General features: G+C 35.4%; 2 protein-coding genes and 2 long non-coding RNA genes across 5 annotated transcripts in view; 2 read left to right on the top strand and 2 right to left on the bottom strand.

Moving 5' to 3' along the window:
• The window catches only part of LOC117781276 (probable G-protein coupled receptor CG31760), a 30,759-nt gene extending 8,863 nt beyond the window's left edge, over positions 1-21,896 (bottom strand). The window contains 6 exon segments of the mRNA XM_034618028.1: positions 5,708-5,861; positions 5,919-6,217; positions 8,016-8,397; positions 8,455-8,656; positions 19,528-19,714; positions 21,468-21,896. Of these exon segments, the coding sequence (XP_034473919.1) occupies positions 5,708-5,861; positions 5,919-6,217; positions 8,016-8,397; positions 8,455-8,656; positions 19,528-19,714; positions 21,468-21,896 (1,653 nt within the window).
• On the bottom strand, positions 1,944-3,079 carry LOC117781938 (zinc transporter 2). The gene has a single exon (XM_034618827.1). The coding sequence runs from the start codon at positions 2,946-2,948 to the stop codon at positions 2,025-2,027; it is 924 nt and encodes a 307-aa protein (XP_034474718.1). The 5' UTR covers positions 2,949-3,079; the 3' UTR covers positions 1,944-2,024.
• Positions 14,402-15,028, top strand: LOC117781939. The gene is made up of 2 exons (XR_004617213.1): positions 14,402-14,487; positions 14,780-15,028. It is a non-coding gene; the product is annotated as an uncharacterized LOC117781939 (long non-coding RNA).
• LOC117781940 lies at positions 16,416-16,751 on the top strand. Of its 2 annotated transcripts, none has more exons than XR_004617214.1 (2): positions 16,416-16,495; positions 16,565-16,751. It is a non-coding gene; the product is annotated as an uncharacterized LOC117781940 (long non-coding RNA). The 2 variants fall into 2 exon arrangements; XR_004617215.1 differs by having other exon boundaries at positions 16,416-16,499.
• Positions 21,897-26,618: the final 4,722 nt, after the last annotated feature.

The raw sequence follows: 26,618 nt of genomic DNA, 5'->3' as shown, positions 1-26,618 counted from the left end.
GACAGCGGACATGCTAAATAGCAATTGACAGCTTAGTTAAAGTCAAAGCTCGTATCGGATAAACTTAATGGAAAAAGTGAAAGCAAGGAGCACGAGTTTCCATTTATTATAAATATATAAGGTGGAACTGGCTAAAATAAAAATGGAAGAGTGAATGAATAGAGCGAGTTCCCATAAATATTATTTATAGGATAGTTCTGTCTACTTGATATAGTCGTTGAGAATTTCGATTACTACTTAGTTTGAGAAATTAGCCTACTACTCTTATTAAAGAAGTTTTTACATTTAAGCACTCAATACTTAATTCATACAGAAAAACTTTTATGATTCTCAGTGCAATTTGTAATATTTCTAAAGGAAACTCCAAGGAAATCTAAGTCAAGGCGAGAAAATAGAATGCTCTAAGCTTATAAATTATTAATATTTAAAAAAAAAGAAACTTGGAAGACTGGCCCTCAATTCGAACTAGTAAGAAACTCTCTCAAAGAAAATTTTAGACTGATTATTTCAATGTGTATTTAAATAAGTAAATGAAATTTGTACACAAAATATATGCCAGTTGAAATTTAACTGAACTATAAAATAACGGTCCAGTGAGAACTTCACTTAACATTTTCTATAAAAAAGTTCATACCTCTTATTTATTTATTTTTTTTTAATTGTTTTTTTTTTAATCATTCTGATGTTGTTTACAACAACTTAAATTAATGTCATACGCTTACTTGTAATACAACCTAGTGATGCTAATTAATTACAAATGTATGGAATGAATGTTCTATTAAAGTTGTCTAGTGGCAAGATCTTTTGGGTGATGTCACCTCAGTCTTCTTCTCATAGACCTTCCCGCCAGCTTAGAAGTCGTCGAGCAAGAGGATTTAAATGGTATTCTAAAAGCTGGATATACTGCTTAGTCTGTTTTTGTAGGACATCCAAAATTTAAGTCATAGCTTTCAAGAAAAGTAATCTTTACTCTGCGTTTTTTGAGTTAGCAAGTCACAAAAGTCTCAGTATGTACTTCTCGCAGTGTAAGCCACACCATACAATAGGTGTGATCTGATCTGACTCTCGTATTAAATTATTAATATTTCCGTTGCTCTTCGCAAAGTTAGTCACTAGCGTGAACTGTTTTACATGATGTAGTTCTAAAAAGAATCTTCTAAATACTAAATCTATTTATGGTTTGAGGAGATTCTTTTTAACTATGTCTCAAAAATAGTTTATTATAGTAAAAAATAAATTGTACAAACATAATTTAATCAGAATTAATCAGAGATCGTTGGTTTGATTGATTTATCGCTGATCGTGTTTGCTGTCATTTTTCTCGTTGATCTTAGTCTCAAGGAGCGTTTCATTTGTGGGACTGGGGACAAGTGAGTGCCTTTCTCTACTTTCTTTTTGTTCGGTGACAGTATTGATTAGAGAATCCCTTGGATTATCTGTGCCAATATTTTTGGGATACCTTAATGGTTGACCATTTGGAGCATTGGGCAGATGATTATGATCATGATCATGATGGTCTTCATAGATCTCCACCTGTATGGTTGTCTCATAGAAGTTGTAACGCTTGTGTATCAATGTTTTGGCCTGTTCCAGAATAAGATGGGGATCGGCATCTTTGTTAATGGCCAGGTGAGCAGAGAGAGCAACCTTATCGATGCTCAGCGCCCAAATGCGTAAATTGTGAACCCTTTCGACGCCCTCGATGCTTAGGAATACCTTCTGCACTTCACCATAGTCCATGTAATCAGGTGTGGCCTCCATGAGCACCATCATGACATCCCTCAGAATGCCATAGGTGACAACCAGCACAATGATGGAAAAGACAAAGGTGCAAATGGAATCAATGACAGCCCATTCCGGCTTAAAGAAGATGACGCAGGCGGCCAAAAAAACTCCCACACTCTGGACAAAGTCGCCAATGACATGGATTATCGCAGCCCTGACATTTATATTCTCCCTACGCTGCTGCGTCTGATGAGCCGAGATCGATGTTGGCATGAGATGTTGATCCTTTCCTGTGGGATTCATGATACTGCCAGATTCTCAGTTGTGAGCTGATGAGAAGATGACTGTACTTTGAGGTGACTCTGGCGATGGCCATGGGAATGTCCATGTGACAATTGAAACGCCATAACGAGATTAAAAACGATCGCCAGAGCTGAGGTGATAAGCATGATGACCGCATCCACTTGATGGGAGCCCGCGATCATGCGTTGTGCAGCAATCCAAACCAGGATACCCGTGATCAACCAGATGAAGTAAACGGAGATCATCGCACCAATGACCTCCGCCCGATGCCAGCCAAAGTTAAAGCGTTCCGTCGATGCACGTCCAGCCAAATACAAGGCAAACAGGGAGATTAGGAATCCCGCGAGATCTGTGAGCAGATGCGCTGCATCCGTGGCAATGGCCAGACTGTTGGACAGCACACCGCCAATAATTTCACAAGTCATGAAGAACACACACAGAATGGAGGCAACAATAAGTTTCCTTGCCGCCGTCCTATCAATCCCCTCTGCGCGCTCCCGATGACAATGATCCACATACGTGGTCGTTATATGCGAGTGTCTTCCATGTATGGTCAATGTTTGCATTGAGTCCGAATGCTTCAGTTGCTCCGATTGCTTCTCCTGTTGCGTCTGTTGCTCCAGCTCCCTTTCCTCATACAGTTCCTCTGGCATTTCGTCTTGCTTCTCGGGCGGCATCAAAATCACGGCATGTGACGAGGATGCATTGGCATCGGCTCCAGCTCCAGTTTCACTTGTTATCAAACTGAATGGCTTGTGCATTATACGTTTGAAGGCGGATGCTATTGATTCTGTAACGGAACTGGAGTCCTCCGCCTGCTCCGAGGTGGGATGGTCTTTTGGGAGAGCTTCAGCATTGGAGAAAATCATAGCGTTCTCCTGAACCTCCAGAGGGACAACCAAAGTGGCTTCACTTGTCATGGGCGTAATTGATGAGGAGGTGCTGTGAGTACTTGCCACAATTCTAGATGCTTCAGGAGCTGGAGTGAGAGGAGAAGGATCAGGAGCAGAGGTAAGAGCGGAAGTCGAAATAGGTATGCGAATGGGAGCAGAAGGATAAGGAGCAGTGGTGGCAGCGGAAGCAGGAGAAGGATCCGAAGCAGAAACGAGCTTAGAAGTCGAAGAATTTGAAGTTGGAGATTCAGGAGCAGTATCGGAATGTAGAACAAGAGAGGGAGCTAGAGCAGGAGCAGAATAAAGATAAGTTGGGGCAACAGTTGGAGCAAAAGCTGGACCAGGAACAGAAGCAGTAAAAGTTTCCGTTGAAGTCTGAAGTACTTCTAAAGAGGTTTCTGTAGCAGGAGTGAAAGCTGTAGCCGGAACAGAAGAAGGACTGAAGTCAGGAGTCAAAGGGGAAGCAAGAGAAGAAACCGGTGCAAGAGTAATAGAAGGAGCTGAAGCAGCAGCTGGAACAGAAGATGGAGCAGGAACTATAGCAGGAGCAGGAGTTGCACTCTCAGTTAATGCTTTAATCTTACTCCTGACTTCGTCCTTAGTAGCTTCTGAGGTTGCAAGAAATCGATTGCGTCCAAACACTGGCAGATTCTTAAAGTGTACAGACGGAGGCATCTGCTCCTGAGGCATGGTCAAGTCCTCATCATTGCCCGGCGACAGATTGAGAGACGTTCGAAAAGGCACCGTCAGAATATTGATGACCCCCGTCTGGCGAGTGGAGTCCATTGGCGGTTCCAATTGTGGTTTGGGAGCGTTTGGAGCCGCCTCCACTGGGGCATCCGTGTTTGTGCCCACTGTGATTGCCGTTGTGTGGGGAGTCTGTGTGCTGGCCATGTGCTTGATGGGACTCCTCGAAGGATTATTCGATTTGGGAGTGGCAGCCGCTTCAATGCGCATCATTTTCAGCTGATGATCCAATAAAGGATGTTGTACATTCTGCTCTATCAGCTCCGATGGCGATGCGATTTGCCAATAGCCGGACTCCCTGGGTTTCTCCGAAGTTCTAGACGTGCTTGGCTGAGAATCGGCCCTAATTTCTGGCTGCTTCGACTTTTCCGATTTTTCCAACTTACTCGACTTCATTAGCCTATCAGCCCAAGTTCCAGTTGGTTTCTTCCTTGACTTTTCCTCCTCATTTCCTGGTTCACTTGGATTACTCTCAGTTGTCTTGGAGCTGCTTTGTGCCTTTGACTTCGTCCACTTCTGTTGTTTGTCTGGCGAGGAATACCTCTGCAATCTCTGCGCCCAGACTTCATCGCGTTCATCAACACTAAGCTGTCCCCTTGCTGGATGCCTGTGCCGTGAATCAATGTCAGGTATTTTCACCGTTTCCCGCAATGCCTCCTGCAAAGCAGCTTCATCCTCCTCCCCATCTTCATCCCTATCCCCGTTTATGTTACTGAAATGGGGCAGATCCTTGTCACCCATGTTGCTCACTTTTGTTCTGATTTCTCTATGTTTTTGTTGATTAGAAAATCAGTTATGTTTATTAGTTATACGATACGCTTGAAGATCCCAAAGCTGACATTACCCACAAATCCTCCTCTTATCCCCTTTTGTTGTTCCTCGTTGTTGCCATTGTTTGTCACGACTTTTATGCGTCCGGTGGGTCTTGACTTGGTGGGGTTTGACTTTGGCTAATGCTGAGAGCATAATGGTAAACAATTACAGAGAACCTTCACTGCAGGATTAACAGTTTGCGAATACTCTGCAATTTCTGTGGATTTTATCATGTCAAAATATCTATCAGTTAAATGAGACCTTAACTATACATTGATATATACGGATCTCAGTGTAATACCTTTTTCTATTAAAAAAAATATGCATTTATTATTGTTAGGAAATAATATCGCAACCGATGCCGGAACCGGTAACCGAAATTAACCGTTTCATATTTAGTTTCGCAATCGAAACCAAAATAAACTCTTGTTAAGAACCGAAAGCCGAAACGTTTGTATCTGTAAAGCTTTTGGACAATTTCTTAAAAATGATTTGTTGTTTTTAATTTTTAATTAACTTCTTGTGTCATAATTTTTTTTTGGATTGTTCCCAACATTTTTTTAAATGTTTTTGTTGTTGATTGCTACCTCCACAATTTCCAACAAATTTTCATTTTAAATATTGAGAAATTTCTGCATAATGCAGAAAAGTGAGTGAATAAAATGCTGTAGCGAAAAGAGTTTAAAAAACATACATATTAAAATATTGAGCTGTTACGAACAAACAAGTTAAAACACTGTGTAAAGGATGGTAAGATGTTAAGAACAATTTTTTAAAACTAGTTATAGCTGCTTTTGTACAGCATGCTGTTACTAAAATTAATTTGCTCTGTTAATGAGCTGTTATAGAGACAACCATGTTAAGGTACAGACAACTGCCATTTGTTTATAAATTCATTAACTGGGTGAGCGTTACAAACTGCATAAAAAAGGCTTTAAACCGAGTCAAAAGCAAGTTTCTAAAAGCCGCATTTAAAAAGCCATAAAAAGGAGTTTTATGTTGCGGTTGCAGGAACACAGGTGGCCAGGAGGGGCTGGAGCCAGATGTCAGGAGGCATTACATGTGGGTCAATTGTAAATGAGACCACAAGACCTTTTGTCACATTAACAGCCCAACCTGCCGCCATTGTCGTCGTATTCATTCGTAATGGTCTTTGTGTGTAGCACAAGCATTTAATGGGTTAAGTAGCACCCAAGTGTGTGTTGTGGATTGGGTTAAGAACTCACCTCCAGATACATAATGGCACAGCCAATGAGTGTGATCATCAAAAATATGGGACTGGCCACCTTAAAGACTTTGACGCGTCGATGTCGAAAGAGATAACCAGCCAAAACAAAAGTGCCACAGGCGCAGCCAATCGAGATGGTCAGTAGAGATATTCTGCAAAGGATACAATAGATAGATTTTGTTTATTTATAGGGAGATTGATATACGCACCTGAAAGGCCAGTGATAGTTTGCCAGACAGGGCTCCGGGCCGGTGCAGGTGTCACAACCGGGAGCGCAAGGCAAACACTTGAATACATCCGAGTAGTAATTGCTTATATTGTCCTGATGCTCCTTCCAGGCTATTTCCATGATGGTGCCATTGAATCCATCCGGATGACGTAGCGAGTAAAAGCCACGTTTGCACAGACACTGATAAGCACCACGTGACCAGCTGTTGCTCGACATTCTGGACAAGATCTTGCCGCTGCTTATTGTCGGCGTCTCAGTGCTCGGCTGTCGATAGTCGCACTACAGAGATAATTATCAAACCAAAAGCATATTAATTAATATAAAAAATTATCAGCTTTACAAGATTACTATTCATTTACGCATTTTTTTATTTCATAGTTATCTGTTATGGATCAATTTAAAATTTCTGCATGCCACAAGAATTATAAATAAATTCTTTTACACCTACATAATTGTTAATTTCAAACACTTTTTTTATCATTCGATTATTATTTTTGAATCATCTTTTGACGACTGATATAAGTCATCCAATTAATAATATTGTATGTAAAAATATTATCATTTTGAAACAAAAATTTAATATTTATGAAGGAAATGGACCTCTATATTTAAAATTTGGTTTTTTAAGACATAAGTAACTGTTCACATTACATAAAAAGTAATATTAAGGTAAATTTTACTTTATCTTAAAAAAAAAAAATAGTCGGAAAGGCTATAGTCGAGATCCTGACCATAGCATACCCGTTACTTATTTTAATATTAATCAAAGTACTTTGAAGAAATTACTACCCAACAAAAACTACTGCATACTTTTAGGTGATTGTATTGAAATTATAACTTTATTATTAACTTTGGTTAGCTAATACGCCCGTTCTACTTGTCCGATCTTGCTGCAGTTAAGTGGCATTATAGATAATATAAAAAGCTAACGTTATTTACCATAAAAACTGTATTATCTTAATAATTGTGGGTGTGGTGGTTTTTGCGATTTCCGGGGGCGGAGGGGGGTGTGGCTTAAATTGGAAACAAACTTGATCTGCGTGGGGTATATAGAAATCTGTGTGCCAAATTTGGTTGCTCTACCTCTTATAGTCTCTGAGATCCTTTTGTTCCTACAGACAGACAGATGGACAGACGGATATGGGTATATCGACTCGGCTATTGATGCTGATCAAGAATATATATACTTTATAGAGTCGGAGATGCCTCCTTCTCCCTGTTACATACATTCCAACGAACACAATATACCCTTTTACTTATATTTTTTAAGTAACGGGTATAATTATAGCGTTTAAAGAAAAGCGCATTTAATAACGATTAACTGACTGTAAATATTTTACAGCTGGACAAAAAAGTTTACTAATTTTCGAAAATTAACAAGTGGGAAAGGCTATAGTCAAGATCCCGACCATAGGATACCCGTTACTTATTTCATTAAAATTACATTAAAGACATTACTACCTAATAAAAACTACTGCATACTTTTAGGTGATTGTATTGAAATAATAACTTTATTATTATTTTTGGTTAGCTATTACCTCCGTGCTACTTGTCCGATCTTGCTGCGGTTAAGTGCTATTATAGATAATAATAATAGATAACTAATAATAGATAACTGTGGGTGTGGTGGTTTTTCGCGATTTGCGGAGGCGGAAGGGGGCGTGTAAAAAATTTAAAAGAAACTTGGCCTGAGTGGGGTCTATAGAAATCTGTGTGCCAAATTTGGTATCTCTATTTTTTATAGTCTCTGAGATCTTGGCGCTCACACGGACGGACAGACGGACATGGCTATATCGACTCTGCTGTTGATGCTAATCAAGAATATATATACTTTATGGGGTCGGAGATGCCTCCTTCTTCCTGTTACATACATTCCAACGAACACAATATACCCTTTTATTAATTTTTTAAGTAACGGGTATTAAAATGAATAATTAATTAATTAATTAATAATTAAAATGAATGAAAAATGCTAAATTTCTTGAAAAAATATTTTAGTTAATAGGTGGATTAATATCAGCGATTATCAATTTGTGGATGAAACTTTATTAATCACAATGGAGGAAGTCAAACTTACCACCATGGAGGCACGATGGCATTTGTGTGAACTGTGAAACGCTTGCAAATCATTTATGGTATCCACATCATTGTTGTTGGCAGCAGCTGTGGATCGACGGGTTGGCTGCCTCTGGCGAAGACGGTGCTGTTGACTGCTGAATCGATAGGGAGTCGCATCGCATTGATTGACGCGCAACGATGTGACATCAATGTCCACGCTGATGAAGCCACGCAATCCATGGCGACCACTTGGCGGAATGGCAATGCTATACGACACCAACCACTTGCTGACGGCACACGAGAAATACGGATATGTCCACCAGCCTTTGTAGTAATTATTTGGTGGACTTGGCGCAAACTTTGGAGAACGCAGCGTTGGACTGCTGCTCTCATCATCAAACCTGTAAAGAAGATTTACATTTCGAGTATGTTCCAGTTTCATCCAATGCCATCCTTACCAGGGATAACTGTGTGCAGGCTTTTTGCCAATCTGCAGACCCTCCTCCTCATAGCGATGCGTCTCGCCAAGCTTGTCGTGACCGCCCTTCACCCACCAAACATACGATTGCACCGCTCCATTCGTAAGGTTTAAAGCTAAAATGCGCGCTCCATTTATGTATTCATCAGTGAGCAATCCTTTGGCCAGCGCATCGGAGAGTCCTGTAAAATTGAGATAAAAATATATGTGAATGTAGGTCAGCAGCAAGTTACTGCAAAAAACTGTAGACTTCGTATATGCGGAAATTAAATGGGAAACGATGCAACGAACTGACAAACAACTATTGACAGACATGTTTATAACAATTTCACTTATTTTTTTAAGTTGGTTATTGCGGTACATAAATGTCAGTTTAATATTTAATATCCATTCATTTAAAAGTCGACTCAAAAAGGGGTAGTTCGTTTCTTAGTATTCGACAGTTTTCTATGTGTGCTAATAAATGTGCTTCAAAATAACTTATAATTTATTTTTATTTTAACAGAGGTGAGTCGCCATATTATTTTCTTGTGCTAATCACAGTTGTCATTTGAAATATTACATGTACATTGTTCCATATTTGCTATATTTATTATGTAAATTCATTTTGACATAAAAGTGTAACAACCCTCTTTTTTCATGAAGCTTTACGATTCTAACCTTAAAAATACAAATTATGAAATTACAATTATTTGAAAACTTTTACCATAGTATCTAACTTTACTTAATTTTTGAACTGAATAAACATGTTATAAAATAATATTATCATTTAAACTTATTTTAAAATCGAAGAATAAATAATAATGGAAAAATATTAAACGATAATATTAAATAAGAAAATAACCAATAATGTATTTGATTATTTTTTGTATTTTTGCGCCTTGTAGTTATTTATTCTTCTCTTTTTGTATGTTAGACATATATGTTAATTTTATAATTATTCGATTTTTATATGTAATTTTGTTCAATTTTTAATATTAAAACTTTATTTTTAATTCAAATTATTTTTTTGTATTATGATTAAATAAGAATTAATATCTTTAACCTGAAAGCAATAATAGCAAATAATTCATTAGAGGTTTGATTTTTAAACTTAAATGTCCGATATGCGATCTATGCTCGTTTTCATCAATTAAAAAAAAGTGTCAAATTCAGCGAATAACAAGAATCATATATCAGTTTTGCCATATATGGCAACAAGTTAAGATATTGGTCATAATAATTGCCATTCAATTTAACTTTGTCATATTGAAAAATTAACTAGCATAAATCATTCAAAATGTTATATATTTTTCAAAATTTTTGCGGCTGCTATAGAATGTATCATTTGTATTACTATAATATTTGTTTACACATTGCAGTACCGATTACACTATTTAAATATGTTACACGTATTGAAAATAAAATGAAAATGGGACTGACGTGTGCTGATTGAAGAAAGAACATATTTTTCCAATCATAACAGGTAGAATAACAAAGAAAGGTAAGTTATTATTTAATTTAATAACACGATTTTAAAATATGCATATATGCAAAAAAAAAAATGCATGCGCAGAAAAACTTGGTTGAAAAATATTGATTTGTGTAAATTAAAGGATTGAGTACGTGGAATGAATGCCATGTTTGAAATAGTGTGACTCTTTTCAATGTTAAATTTTGTGAAAATATCTCTCATTGCTTAATTGCGAAAATTGTAATTCGCTGAAACATTTAATTCCAGCCCAGCTGTCACTGCTGTAACGACCTTGAAATAGTTTTTTGTGCTCTTTGTAAAAAAGGCCATTAAATGGCACACTGAAGCTGCAAGTGTTTTTCAGCCTTGAGGGAAAAAAATGATTAATATGCGCGGCGGGTGCAGAGCTACTGCTCCTCTATCCCTTTTCTTTCTTCCCAAGAGCTGCGGACGCATGTTAAAAGTTAATATTTTGCCAGCAGTAGCAGCATTTCTGTTTTATAAGAGAAGAGGCGAGGAAAACAAGTAACAACTGTTTACAAGGTAAACTTATTTAAATTCGATTAGCGCAACTTTCGTGCCACTTTCTAAGGGTGAACACCTCTTTCAGCGGGTATTATATCTATGTCATTAAGGTTGGCAGTTGGTACAAATATTGGTTGGAATAATGAAGTTGGTAAATAAAGGCTTTTTTCAGAAATCATTTAAAGTGGATCAATTTCAGCTAATGTAAACAAAACTTTTAGTTAAATTTTGTCTCTAAAAACCACTATCCCTTATAGTGTGAAATACAAAACTAAGCAAGGGCGCACGCAGGATTCCAAAAGGAAATACAGCTCAAAATGAACAAAATCATTGCAATAATACAATCAGTTGAAAATAAAAATATTAAGGAACAAGTTTTTAAACACAATGGATGCAAAAAATTAAAAAAATTTACTTATGTTTGAGTAGACCCAAATGTTTATGGAGCCCAAGTTGTCACCACCGTTTAACAAATTTTTCTGTAATCAAACTTTTTTAGACCCCGTACTTAAAAAAAGTACAGTACGAATATGTGCGTAACAGGCAGAAGGAGGCGTGGCATATATATTCTTGATCAACATCAACAGCCGAGTCGATATAGCAATGTCCGTCTGTCCGTCTGTCTGTCTGTCTGTCTGTATGAACACCTAGATCTCGGAGACTATAAGAGCTAGAGACCCCAAACTTAGTATGTAGGTTCCTCTATATTGCAAGCAGATCAAGTTTGTTTCAAAATTCAGCCACGCCCCCTTTATCGCCCACAATTCGAAAAAAAAATTTCATATCCAAATTATAAGAACAATTTAAAAGCTAGTGACACCAAATTAGGTATGTAGATTCCTCTATCCTACAGGCAGGTCAAGTTTGTTTCTTTTTTGAATCGGATCACTATATCATCAAGCGCCCATAGGAACAATCGGTCGAAATCAAGTTGTAGTATGAAAAACTTTTTTGTTTAATGAGATATTGTAACTAAAGTGATACAATAAGCATATGACTTGGTTTTATATATCCTGTCCAAAGTTGGTTCAAATCGGACCGATATATCATATAGCTGTCATAGGACCGATCGAGTGAAAATCAAGTCTTAGTATGAACAACTTTTTGTTTTTTGAGATATCGTAACCAAACTGATAGAATATTCATTTAAGTTAGTCTTACACATCCTTACCGAAGATGGTTTAAATCGGTCCACTATAGCATATATCCTTTATGTCGTAGGACCGATCGGGCGAAATTAAGTCTTAGTATGAAAAACATTTTTGTTTTGTGAGATATCGGAACCAAACTGATAGAATATAAATAAAACTTGGTTTTATATATCCTTTCCAAAGTTTGATCAAATCGGAGCACTATATCGTATAACTGTCATAGGACCGATCGGGCGAAAATCAAGTCTTAGTATGAAAAACTTTTTTGTTTAATAAGATATCGTAACCAAACTGATTAAATATGCATAACAATTGCTTTTGTATATCCTGTCCAAAGTTTGTTCAAATCGGACCACTATATCATATAGCTGTCATAGGACCGATCGGGCGAAAATCAAGTCTTAGTATGAAAATCTTTTATGTTTTATGAGACATTTTTACTAATATGATAGAATATGCATTTAAGTTAACTAAATATTTTTTAATTTTTTCCATTATTAGTTTTTGCCATAGTAAGTACGGGGTCTCCAACAGTCGAGTATGCTCGACAGTAGCACCGGCCGACTAGTTTTTATTAATCCTATCAGTTTTCGCAACTCAGTTTCAAGGGCGTGCGCAGGATGAAAATTAGGGGGTGGGTCAGAAAATTTTTGCAATATAGAGGAACCCACATACCAAGTTTGTGGTCTCTAGCTCTTATAGTCTCCGAGATCTAGGTGTTCATACAGACAGACAGACAGACAGACAGACAGACAGACAGACAGACAGACAGACAGACAGACAGACAGACAGACAGACAGACAGACAGACAGACAGACAGACATACAGACAGACGGACAGACGGACATTGCTATATCGACTCGGCTGTTGATGCTGATCAAGAATATATGTACTTTATGGGGTCTGCCACGCCTCCATCTGCCTGTTACGCAAATATTCGGTAAAACAAACCCAATAGACCCCTGTACCTTTTTTAAGTACGGGGTCTAAAAAAATGTATCGCATCATACAATGATGAAATCTTTTGATAAAGCGGTTACTTTTGACCCATTTATTTATTTTTTTTTTTTAGCAATGAAAAAATTGGATTTTATGTAATTTTTTACGTTAAACTAATTTAAAATTAAAACCATAAATGTTTAAAATGTCATAAGCTTTTTGGTATCTTGTAATTTATACCCTTTTTGTAAATTTTCGCTATACAAATTCGTATCAAAAATCTTGTGTCTCCCATTAAATTGTCATATTTTTAGTATTCAGTAAAAAAACACAAAAAAAAAAATACTTGTAAAATATTTTATTTTCCTCTAAGTTCTCAAATTTTGTACCAACAAAATGAATACGAATCAAGTGGTCGTTTTTAAAATAATTTTCTCTATAGAGATCCAAATGGGGTATCCTTCTAATAACAAAAATATGTGATTTATGTAGCAATTTTACCTTAGACTCAAAAATGTTTCGTTTATTAAATAAATTGGATTACATTGCAACATTATAATTCACATTGTGACATTTGTAAAGTTGCTTTGACACTTTTTTGAAGGGTATTTAAGCTTCTTCTTTCTTCAGATTGGTTTTTTCTTGCTATATATATTTTTTTTGATTAGTATGTATAACGCTTTGCAATTTCGCTGCCTTTTACTTTAGAGTTCAGAATTTTTTTCTTGTGCTTGGCATAAAACAAATACGCACTCACCGGCTGGAAGCAATGTGGCAGCAAATCGTGGCAAGTTTACTGCGGACGCTGAAGCGAAATCGCAACAAAAGAGGAGCAAGCAAGAAGGGGGATCGTTACATAAACACACAGTCAAAGTTTTTTACCCCAAGTTGCGTCAAAATGTTACCCCAAGTTCGACGGCTGTGAAAGTCTGCAACGTGAGGCAGGTCGATTGTGGGGCAGGCAGGCAGTCTTATGTTAAATAACATTAGCCATTGCCTGTCACTCTGTATAGAAGCTCACCTAATACCCAACACACACATCTACAAATATACACACAATTCACAGTTTTAGTTACAGTCATGTGTGTTTGTCACGTTTGTCATTCATCATCTGCGTGCGATTTCTAGCACTCGGCTCTACCATCATCATCAATCTTTTGGTCCCCAGTTTGTGAATTTATTGCCATTGAACGGAGTAGAATGAGCTTCATTCTATTGCCAAGTGTCTGCTTTTTTGTGTGTGTGTGTGTGTGTAGTTGTGTAAAGCAAGTGCTTTTTGTGTAGGTGTCAGAAATAAACATGCCCAACTTGCACAATTGTAACCAATTTGTTTTTTGGGCCCAACTCTTGGACGCTAACCACAAAAGTTTTGCTCACTTCAACGGCGTTTGTACTATGTAAAATTGGCAATTATTCAAGTTGCACAGGCAGACAAGTTTGTTTTATGCCTTTGCCACGGGGTGTCCACAATCCACACTCTTTCTTTTTGTCAGTATTTGAGCCTTTGTGTGCGAGTATCTTGGCAAGTGTATCGGGTTGTTTTAATAAATTAATTCATTAAATTGAATCAGATAGTCGTTCAAACTAATAAATTTCATAAACGTTACTTGAATTATATGCATTATAAATAAAATAGGAGCAAAAGAAATTCTTTATTAAAATATAGTGTTTCTTCCAAAATTAATAAGGTGGATCCCTAGACTTCAATGTCAGAAAAGAAAAGAAGTTTAGTTAACAAGAAATGTTAAAAAAGTGTGATATTACTCAAGGCATAGGTAATATTATTATATGGTTCGAAATGCATTATAAATTTACATATAAATACCCCCGACTTAAGTTACGATTTCTCACTTAAGTTTATCAATTTTAAAGATGAGAGTCATTTGGTTTGATTTATTTGTGATCTTTTCTTCACTCGTTGCAAGTTCTGTGGCTTTTAAAAATCGTATGTGATTACATTAGAAATATTCTTAAAATTCAGCCGTTTTTCAGATTGTACTGTCTTTGTGATTGTGAATATCTTTCATGCGTTCTAATTTAGTTTACTAAAAACTTTAAAATCTTGTAAAGTAACAAAAAATCATTCGAGTCTGATAAAGGAAAAAGACATTTTTAAATACTTGGCCTAAATGGAACATGAAAAAATACATTTTAAGAAATCCTATAAAATAAAAAGTCTAGACCGGAACTGGCCTGATAGATTTTTCTTGTAATCATTTTTATTCCATGTTCTGCAGCGGAATGTGGTGAGCCACATTCAGATGTTAGTCTATGCAAGGGAGACTTTTCCAGCTGGAGCTTTAACCCATTTACAAATAATTGCGAGAAGTTTACCTACGGAGGATGTTCTGATAGCAGGAATAGATTTTCTAGTCTGAAAGAGTGCCAAAATCGATGCCTTTAATTATAAACATACATATCTAATAGATGGTGTAACCTAACATTGCCCATGTATTTATTGATATATAATAAAAATTTAGTTGAAAGATGATTATCTTTTTAATCAAAAAAAAATATTTTCCTTCAATTTTTTAAAGCGCTCACATACAAACAAATACATTTTATCTTTATTTATTTAAGTAAATTAAAAATTTACAAATTTGCATACTTAATAGATATTTAGATTTGTCAAGCCGAGAAAGTCAGCAAAAATTGGAATTAAATACACATCCACACATAGTAGATGTAAACCAATTTAGTTATAACTGAATATAAAACACAAAAAACTAGGTGATAAAAAACTTGTAATTAGTCAAGGTACAGAATTGTATATTATGTAGATTAGATACAGCGAGAAGTATTAGAGCGTAAAACAAATGCATTAGAAATAAATAAACCACAAAAAAACCTCTACACGAGGTAAAAGTCTAGTGACGAAAGCAAGCAAGCAGCCCCAAAATTTCTGATATCCAATTTTGTGACAAACAAAATTCAGTTTATCTAAAAATTTTAAATAAAAATATAAATTAATAAAAAAAAAGCGAAAATTGGCATTCGGCACTGCGCAAAATGTAATTTTTATGTACAAAGAAGCTCACCCTCACGCGAAATTGAACGCATTACAACATATAAAAATTTAACAGAAATCGTTAGAGCCGTTTTGTCAGAAATCGCCAACATGTAAGCTTAAAAACATTTTATCACCTATAAAATGTTACCTGAATACTTTAGAAAAAAAGTTTTAAGGTACGCGTAAAAGCCCTCAAACACACCTTTTAAATGATATATAAAACATATCTGAAGCGTCTGTGGTTTGGAAACTGTTTTAGCGGGATTTAGCGTTTTCCCGCTAAACTAGCGGGAAATTGAAAAAGTCGTAAAACAAACACTTCTAGATTTTCAAAGAGGAACAAATCCCCATCATTACATCTTAGCTATTTTAGCGCTTTGATACAAACAGACAAACAGACAAACAAAGAAACTAACTTTTCATTTCATTTTGAAAAGTCCACTAAAAATTTAAAATTTATTTATCTTTTGAACCAGTTAACGGATTTGGGTCATCGAGGTATCAATCGTCGCGTATTTTTGATAAGAATTTTTAAAAAATAAATAATTTTACCAAAAAGCCCCAACGGCTCCACAAGCTGCGATCATAAATATTTTTTCCCTCCCACTTACACCCCCGTATCTCATGACCCAGGTGAATTAGATAAAGTTTTAGTATGCCATTTTGTAAGTTAGGACCAAACCTTTCGATCAATATATAACTTGATCTGATCGGACAGTCGTAGCAAATTTTCCAACTTAGCTGTATATATTGTTAGTCGCCTTTCGGACCCTTCGTGCTGCTTTCGTCACTAACGCGAACTGCCGTCCGCAGTGATGTACAATTAAATATAAATGACTCAAGTCGAGATGTCGATACTCGATATTAACCATTGTCACTATGAGGTTCGCTTCGTTTGTGGTGTTTACTGCTTACATTGCCTGTTCTGTGGCTTTTAAAAATCGTGTGTAGTTAAATTTAAGATTTAATTAATATAGATATTCTCGTAATATATTTAAACTATATTCTGCAGAGGAATGCGGTGAGCCACATTCAGAAGTTGGTCTATGCAAAGCGGGCTTTGACAGATGAATCTATGATCCAGTTGTCAATAAATGCGAGGAGTTTCTCTATGAAAGATGTTTTGGAAACGGGAATATTTTTTTTAACTCAGCAAGAATGCGAAGAGCAATGTCTATAATAATTACTGTGGATAGCAGTTAACACTTGTGATGATACATAGTTCATGTCTTTTTACTTATAATACAAACTGAGTTAAGGAAAATTTTTTATTTAATATGTAATATGAATTTGAAAATTCAAAGAAAAACTTAATGGTGTTTCTGAAAGGGACACACACCTATATTTCCCCTAAAATATTAATAAAAATAGATATTTAAGTTTATATTCTTGATAAAATCAATCCGATTACATCAGCAGAAATTGGAATTTAATATACGTATAGTAGTTACTAACTAATTTAGCTTAAATTAATAAAACCACAGAAGGGTTTGTGGAAAAATAACATTAGTCAAGGTAAAACGATGTGTAATAATTTGATAAGCATTACAGAGCAAAACAAATGCATTTAAAATAAATAAATATACAATTAAAAACACTTGATTTCAGCTTAAAATAGTTTCTATGACAGCCATGATTATTATCTGTAATTTTGGTGTAGATATCTCAAACAAATATTTAATAATTAATGCTTATGAAATTAAGTTGTAATTATAACTATTTAATGCCGAACTAAAACTTTTAATTACATTTCATTTTTTCAACGTAACATGAACTTCGTTTCTTTTGTTTAATGCTACTAAAATTTTATTTCATTATATTTAATTTTTCGATTCCAGTGAAATGACATATGTATCATTAGCACTACAACTTTTGAATTCTTGTGAAATTTAATATCATTAGCACTTCTATTTTTAATTCTTGTGAAATTTTATATCATTAGTCCCACAATTTTTAATTCTAGTGAAATTTGATTTTCATAAGCATGAAGCGAACAATGCATGACGAAATTATTTAATAAGTCACAACATTGCTTATAGAAAAGTAAGTTATAAAGTTATTTATTAGAGTAGTTTATTTTTTTTACATTTTTGTTCCTGACTTGAAATAGAAGTTCTATGATAGAACAGATTATAGTTGAATTAAGTGGAAATTCATATGAAATAAATGAGTTCTGTTGTCAATTTTTCATTTTCTTGAATACAATGTTGTACAACATGGCGTATGTGTGTTCTTAACATTTTAACTGATTTTACAGAAATTTGTGCACAACCCGATTGTCCTATTTATCATGTAAAAGTTGATGGAACATTAAGCTCAGGGAGGAATCTGAGATGAAAACAAGTCGAATGTGGCAAACAACAATGTACAACGCACAACTTTAAATTAAAATGCATATAATATGTATAGTATATATGCATGTATAAGAGCTAAACGGGACTGGGAAGCTAAGGGCAACGTCAAGTAGTAAAAGGAAAGAGCTGGATGTTTGATGCGCCACAAGTGCGTCGTTGTCAACCCAAAGGCAGGCGACGCGCTCTAAAGCCAACCGCCCGAGCGCGAAACCCCGGACACGGACACGAGCCCAATACGAAGCCCAGTAAGGGGAGGGGTCAGAGGCAGCAGCCTTGACAACAGACAGCATAGTCAAGGACAACAGACGCACAATGAACTCATCGTACTCGCACTTGCACTCGGTTTGGGTACAGGATAATAACAGCAACAACAGCGGCAGCTGGTTGCCTTTTGTGTCCTGGACAGCGCTGAAACTCCCTCTCAAAACCCTCAGCAGAGCCCCCTCAACTAACTCTCAAAAGGTGCGACGCGTCAGCAAAAATCGCATAAGGCAAAAGCAAATTTGCTGTTAACTTTGCTGTTGCTGTTGTTGTTCCCGTTGAGCAACAGGATGAGTCATATATACACGTACTTTTATGTGGAGTATAGAATTTGGCATTTGCTGTACCCCATATATTCCATCCATCGCATCCATGCAACGCCACAAGCTCTCCATCTCTGGGCATGAGGTCCTTGAAATTTTGATGGCTCGCATAAATTATTTGGGGGAAAGCTTAATGCAAATCGAATAAATTTAACCCAATTTAAAGGTGATGGTAGTTGGTAGGGTGTCTTGGCATCGCCATCATTTAGATGTCTGCCTCTCTCATTGCCTGCCACTCAAAGAATATCAATTGCTTTGCTGTCCTTAAACGTTTTGTTTAACAGGATGTAAAAGAACCAAAAAAATATCTTAGCTTGAAGATATAAGTTTATAAAGCAATGGGTTTCTATTTTATTTATTCGTTGCTGAAGTAAACATGATCGGACAAATTTTTGGAACAGCTAATTTTTTTCTTATTGCTAAAGATTTTATTAGAAATTACAATATTTGTAATTCCATTTTATTTTTGAGGAACTTAATTTAATTTAATTAAGTTAAAGCTGTTAAATTCTATCTGTAAGTAAAATATCAAAAAATATCTAACATATTTTAATTTGTATGTAAATTTAAAATTTTTGGAGTCCACTCTTCTGTGTTTTGCGTCCGTTTTTAATAATCTTTGTTGTTGAGAAAGCCCGTATTTTGAAATGTTTAACTGTTATTACATTTAAGCTTAAAACTAAACTATTTTCTATTAAGTTTAACTTTCTAATGATTATTTGATCTTCCTATTATATAATTGTATATGTAGCATTTTTGTTACATATATTTATATTTATATTTATACATTTGTTAGAAGTGGCTGTACACTTATGGCTAAAATAAGCTTATCGCAAATATTTAAGGAGTCCTAATGATGCCAAAATGCTTTTGGGCCATTGGTGCTTTTGCCATAGCCGGAAATGAAATTGATTTCACGCACAAAAAAATTAGCAGTTGAATATGAATCGATATTTAACGTATACGCAGCCATTCCATAAAGCGTGACATATTTATATACTCATAGAAGTATATATTTTTGGGTAATCGCTACTCACCACCATGCCGAATAATGCCCACTTCCTGGAGTATCGATGCTGCCAAATCGGCCTTTTGTCTGGAGCTCTCGAAGCGTTCAGAGTTGATGGGCACTTGGAGTGGTCGATACAGCGTTGAGATGCACAATGTGCCCAAGTTTTCAGTCGCAATGTCGTGTATTGTTACCAACGAATGCTCGATGGCCGTCTATAAGGATACGATGAAAGAGAATATAAGTATTTATAGCTGCTTGAATAGACTATCTGCCTGATGACAGCCTTCTCTTTTACCGTAATCATTTTCGCCCAAAATGTTGACAAACGCATTAAAAATAAACTTTTGGCTTTCCTCTTCTACCTTGACTTCGGTCCCTTTTATCGTTTGAGTGGAAAATTACGTTATTGGCGTCACTTTATTCTAAGTGCGACAAACTTTGCCTTTAATTTTTTTTGGCCATTGCTTTAGCCAAATTGATATATTGGCCTTCTCAACAGCTGACCGTAAAGTTCTCTGTGTTTCTAAACAATATTGGCAAGTCAGCAATTGCTTTGTTTTGCATTCGATTTTTCGATTGAACAAAGGAATTTGAAGTTGAAGTTTTTTGATTCAATTTAAGTAAGTAGTTGAATTGAAAGATTTGTGCTTCCTAATATTTATTTTTCTTAGAATATGTGCGTAACAGGCAGAAGGAGGCGTGGCAGACCCTATAAAGCATATATATTCTTGATCAGCATCAATAGCCAAGTCGATATAGCAATGTCCGTCTGTCTGTCTGTCCGTCCGTCTGTATGAACACCTAGATCTCAGAGACTATAAGAGGTAAACATACCAAACCTGGAATGTAGATATTTCCTTTCTAAAACTGGTTCAAATCGGAGCACTATATCATAACGTTGTCATAGGACCGATCGGGCGAAAATAAAGTCTCAGTGTGAAAAACTTTTTGGTTTAATGAGATATCGTAACCAAACTAATACAAGTGCATAAAACTTGGTTTTAAATAGCCTGTCCAAAGTTGGTTTAAATCGGACCACTATATCATATAGCTGTAATAGGACCGATCGGGCGAAAATCAAGTCTTAGTATGAAAAACTTTTATGTTTTATTAGACATCGTAACCAATCTGATTGAATATGCATTTAAGGTAACTAAATATTCTTTAGGTTTTTCCATTATTAGTTTTTACCATAGTAAGCACGGGGTCTCCGACAGTCGAGTATGCTCGACTGTAGCACCGGCCCACTACTTTTATATAGAATAATATTTAGTCTGCCAATTGCAATTTTTTAACATATCTTTATCGTTATTGGCATTCTCTAGTTTTTCTTTGGAAATGTTCTTTAATGAAAGTTTGAAATGCTTTCCAACTACTATATCGAATAAAAATCTTCTCTTTGAGATAGATTATAGTTTATTAAATTTCAATTTTATACCTAACATTAAAGAAAAAATTATTTATTTGCTAGTGCTCGTGAAAAGTTTCTTTAATCCCTTATACATTTTTCCATTTCTAACTTTAGAATCCTTTAATGCAGATATAGACAGAATTTCGTCTTAATAGAATCTATTTAGGCTCCAGCTGCAAAGCCACATGAAAATTTCAATCGATTTGCATTACCACAAGGCATTTCAGGCTAGTTGCACTTAAGGAATTAAGGAGCTGATTCAATTAGAGACATTAAGTGCCAACTAAGTTCACTTAATATTCGACTAAGTGTTGTGCAATAGCGACCTCAATTCAATTATATTGCTGTTGCAACTGTTTGTACCATGCTTTAGTACTTGAAAGTGTCGCAATTGTCCCTCTTTGTACCTCAACATATCCCTCACTTATTATAACAATTGCACTTGTCGCTAATTGCAGTTAATGATGAATTATACTTAGTTAGATGCCCCACCCTCCACACACACATTCCTTTACACTAAACACTCAACACTCTAAATTCCACTTTCTACTTACACGAGAAACGATGTTGCCATCGCCAATTCGTAGAATGTTTTTAAATAGATTGCCATGGACTGCAGTTCCTCCTGTCGAGGAGTTGGGCAACGATGAGGATGTTGCTGCTGATGCTGCAGATGCTGATGGTGTTGCTGTTGCAGCTTCAATTGCTGCGATTATTGTTGTTGTTGAGGGCAAGTTTGCTGTGCCCGTTGGCTGTGTTGCTGTTACCGCTGTAGAAGTTGTTGCTGATGTTGTTGCATTTGCATGTTCAACTGCCAGCAACAGCAGGAGCAACAAAAACAAAACTCGCAATTGCTTTGTCTCTTTTACACAAATGCCGGTAACTTGTTGCTGTTGTTTCTGTCGCCGACAACTGCCGTCTTGAGTTGCGGCCTCCAGTTGCCTCCTTTTGCGCCACTTTCCTGCATTGAGCATGCATTTCATTGTTGTTTTGCATTTGCCACTGTGCAGCTGCAACAAAAGAGAGTTGTAGAGGGGAGGACATTAGTAAAAGCCTGCAAATAATGGCTTTTAATAAGTAATTCAAAGCTTCCACCCAACCTGCCCAGTCGAAATTGTAAGAACTTTGTGAAAAAAAACATTCAGCTCGATGCATATTTAATTTCTTAAATGAATGCCATTTTTCGCCGCACTTTTACTTTTAATTTATTATTTGTCCCGTTGTCCCAGCTGCCGGCACTTTCTGTCGTCCTAAACGTACACGTATTTTTAATGTAATCCCAGAGCTTTAAAGTAACCTGGCAAATACTCAAGTGCCATAAGTCTTTATACAAAAATTAAAAAAGGAAAGTTAAGACACATCGCACTATATCCTATTTCATTAAAGTACGTGACAAAAATCAATTTTCGCGTTGTACTGTTTAGAAAAAAACTTTTGCTGTGGCTCTATCGAGAATTGATTTTAGTAATTTATACAAACAGTTTTATATTTTTCGTAAAAATTTTGTGGCGTGTGGAGCTTTTCAAAGTTGAGGTAATTTGCGAAAATGTTGATGAGTATATTTTTAAATCAAACTCATTTATTTCTGTTAACTGACTTATTTTTTATGCAAAATTGAAAAAAAAAATATTTAAAAGAATTTTAAGTAAAAAAAATTTTTCTTTCCCATGAACCTATTATGTATGGAACTTTTCAACTTTAGTTTTTAAAAAAACACCATTGCCACAATTGTGTTACGCCATAGCCATAGCCTATGCACAGGAGCAAATTATTTGAAACACTCCAAGGCTTTACCATGGCCGATTGGCTGAAGTTGATGGGAAAAAGCCGTAGATCTTAAACTTGGTGAGATATCGGTATGAAATTTGAAATATATATTCTAAACACTTCAAAGAAATTTAAGACCACAAAAAAAATTTAGACCACAATGAAAAAAAAAAACAAAATTGTGCGTTTGACCGTTAATTTACGCCCTTTCTCATGCCACGCCTTCTTTTACTTTTGTTTTGATAATTCTCGAGTAGTGATGACGAAAGTGGGCGCACCTAAAAAAAAAGGCAAGAAAAACAGCCAAATTTAAAAAAATTCTAAAAAACTCTGCCATAGAACAAAAAAAAAATGCTTTTGACGTTTGAGGCCCCACATCTATCCAAAATAGTGGGTTTGGTTCAATTCCGAAGAAAAAAGTTCAAACTTGTTGCTTAGTGTAATAAATATTTCATTTTCTCAGTGGTTTTAGCTTATGGCTTAAAATAAAAATTGCGAAGAAGCAAAATTATAGCGTATGATTATAATTATATTATGATAAATTATTTTAGTTTTTTTATTCAAAGTCTCAAATAATTACACGATCTTATTAATGTTTTATTTAATGGCTAATTTTCACAGTTACAGTTATGAATTATAGTTCCAATTTTTCCCCGTGATGTCATGGCTGAAGACCTTACATATAGTACATATTCACCCTTAGAAATAAATTTCTTAGACCCTGATTTACTGTCATCATTTTTTCATTATTGTTTTTATAAAACCGAAGAAAATTATCAGTTAATGTATCAACACGGAAAAATTATTAAGCATATACATAAATAAATTGTCAAAATATTTAATTTTTACACTAACGACGCGTCGCGACGTGTATATATAAATCCATAAGTTTCATAATCCCACATTCTATCCTCAAAATTAAGAAATGCACAGACCAGTCTGGAATATAAGAGCACTTGTACCTCAAAAGCTTTGTTTGTGTCTGTAAAAAAGGTTGAGATAAGTGTAGATGCAAAATCAACCTACAACAAATCTCGTAATGTACACAAATACAAAAGGCAAAAAAAATTACAGAACAAGCGGAAACACTTGCATACTACTTTCAATTCCTCCCATAGATCCCTTTATTTTTATGGGCCTTTCATGAATGAGAAAGAAACGTAAATATGAAGTAAGAATTTGTAAGGATCGGGATAAGCTAAACTGAAAGATGGTCCTTATTAGTCATGTTCATTATTTATGATCATAATATAGAAATGTTAAATATAGAAGTTATATTTATTACCGGACTGGGTTTTATGATTATTTGTCTCACTATCTACCGTTGCGAAACGCTATGGGAATTTTTTCTTGCATTCCGTTTTTAGAATTATAATATAATTTGTCAGATTCTAATTTTACCCTGCCCTTCGTAGATTTAATAGTTGTCGGTATTTTTATTAGTTATCCTTCTCTGTCCGTTACATTTCATTTCGAGAAGTATACCTTTGTTAAGCATTTTCGGTAACAGGGTATCTGAAAAGACTAACAAGAAGAGCGAAAATACTTGTGTTACATGTCTTTTGCATTAGTAGGAACAGAAGCAAAATGACGACTAAACTGTCACGTTGCGCAACAGGACTTACAATTGCAGGAGAAAAGGATTGCGCTGATGTTTCTGAGAAAGAGTTAGTAAGAGTTGATGGGGGCATCGTTGAAATGAAACTCATTCACTTTTATTTTTTGCCTGTCACAAAAACTGTGCTGGTGAAAGTGTTCGAAAGTTTGTCCTCGTCAACTGCTCAGACAGTTCTGTTTCAATTTATATTCTTGAACTCGACGTTTAAATTGCTTGCAATTTGTATAAAATTGTGCAAGTGATTGCATGCCTTTAAAGAACTAATATATAAATTTATAAGTACGTAATGCGAATTATTTATGTATTTTTGAATGATATTTATCGGTTGTAGTTCATTGATCGATATTATGTTTTTTTTTGTTGAATAATATTTCAGAATATTGATTTCTTTTGAAATCTAACCAGAAGAATGAATTGCATTGAAGTAATTTTTAGACCCCGTACCTAAAAAAGTACAGGGGTTTGTTAAGTTTGCTTTAAGGAATATGTGCGTAACAGACAGAAGAAGGCGTGACAGACTCAATAAAGCATATATATTTTTGACCAGCATCAATAGCCGAGTCGATATAGCAGTGTCCGTCTGTATGAACACCTAGATCTCAGAGACTATATGAGCTAGAGACACCAAACTTGGTACGTAGGTTCCTCTATACTGCAAGCAGATCAAGATCAAGCCTAACTAGTCGGCCGGTGCTACAGTCGAGCATACTCAGCTGTCGGAGACCCCGTACTTACTATGGTAAAAACTAATAATGGAAAAAACTAAAGAATATTTAGTTACCTTAAATGCATATTCTATCAGATTGGTTACGATGTCTCATTAAACCAAATAGTTTTTCATACTAAGACTTGATTTTCGCCCGATCGGTCCTATGACAGCTATATGATATAGTGGTCCGATTTGAACCAACTTTGGACAGAATATATAAATCATATGCTTATTGCATCAGTTTGGCTCGGATATCTCATAAAACAAAAAAGTTTTTCATACTAAAACTTGATTTTCCACCGATTTTTCCTATGGGCGGTATATGATATAGTGGTCCGATTCAAAAAAGAAACAAACTTGACCTGCCTGCAAGATAGAGGAATCTACATACCAAATTTGGTGTCACTAGCTTTTAAATTGTTCTTATAATTTGAATATAAAAAATTTGGCCACGCCCCCTTAACCGCCTGCAAATCGACATAGAAAATTTCATATCGAAATTATAGGAGCAATTTTGCACAGACGAAGATATAATTGTCCTAGATGCTTGACGGTGCTCGTGGGTTCGAGTCCTGCAGTGGGCGAAAGATTTTTAATTTATTTATGTTTGAATTCAATTTCATTTTATATTAAAACAAACTCAGTGCTTATTTAAAATGTAATATTAACATTAAAAGTTAAAATATAATTTATTTCTTTTCATTTGTAATAGAGTACTAAAACAAGCAATATGGTCATTTGGGAGGTTGAACGCATAAGTGCGAGAGTGGCTCAACACGTTGAGCCTCTGTCAGTTAAAATTTTTTGCAACTTTGTTGCGGGTTCGATTTCCGGCGGAAACAACTTTTTTTTCCAGCTGATATTAAGCTATTTTTTGTTTTTGGAGATGTCGTAACCAAACTGATAGAATATACATAAAACTTGGTTTTATATATCCTGTTTAAAGTTGGTTCAAATCGGACCACTATATCATATAGCTGTCATAGGACCGATCCGGCGAAAATCAAGTTATAGTATGAAAAACTTTTTAGTTTTATGAGATATCTTAACCAAACTAACAGAATATTCATTAAAGTTAGTTTTATACATCCTTACGGCTCATCCTTACATTCAAATCCTTACGTTCAAATCGGTCCACTATATCATATAGCTGTCATAGGACATGAGATATCGAAACCAAACTGATAGAATATAAATAAAGCTTGGTTTTATATATCCTGTCTAAAGTTGGTTAGCTGTCATAGGACCGATCGGGCGAAAATCAAGTCTTAGTATGAAAATCTTTTATGTATTATAATAGAATATGCATTTGAGTTAGCTAAATATTCTTTAATTTTTTTCATTATTAGTTTTTGCCGCGTGGTCTCCTACAGTCGATTATGCTCGACTGTAGCACCGGCCGACTAGTTTCATAGTAAGTAAGGGGTTGCCGACAGTCGAGAATGCTCGACTGTAGCTCCGTCCATTTAGTTTTTATTGGCATTTATCTATTTAAATCAATTTGATATCTCTTTACGTTTAGTTTTCATAACTGATTAAAAAAATTCGAAATGTTGGTTGGAATAAGCTGTAAGCCACTAAATTATTTTAAAGCTCCTTTCAACGGTTTGC

This window comes from Drosophila innubila, assembly GCF_004354385.1.
Source record: "Drosophila innubila isolate TH190305 chromosome 2L unlocalized genomic scaffold, UK_Dinn_1.0 4_B_2L, whole genome shotgun sequence".
NCBI lineage: Eukaryota > Metazoa > Arthropoda > Insecta > Diptera > Drosophilidae > Drosophila > Drosophila innubila.
Note: the sequence above shows the minus strand (reverse complement) of the source record. Positions and strands in the feature narration are given on the sequence as shown.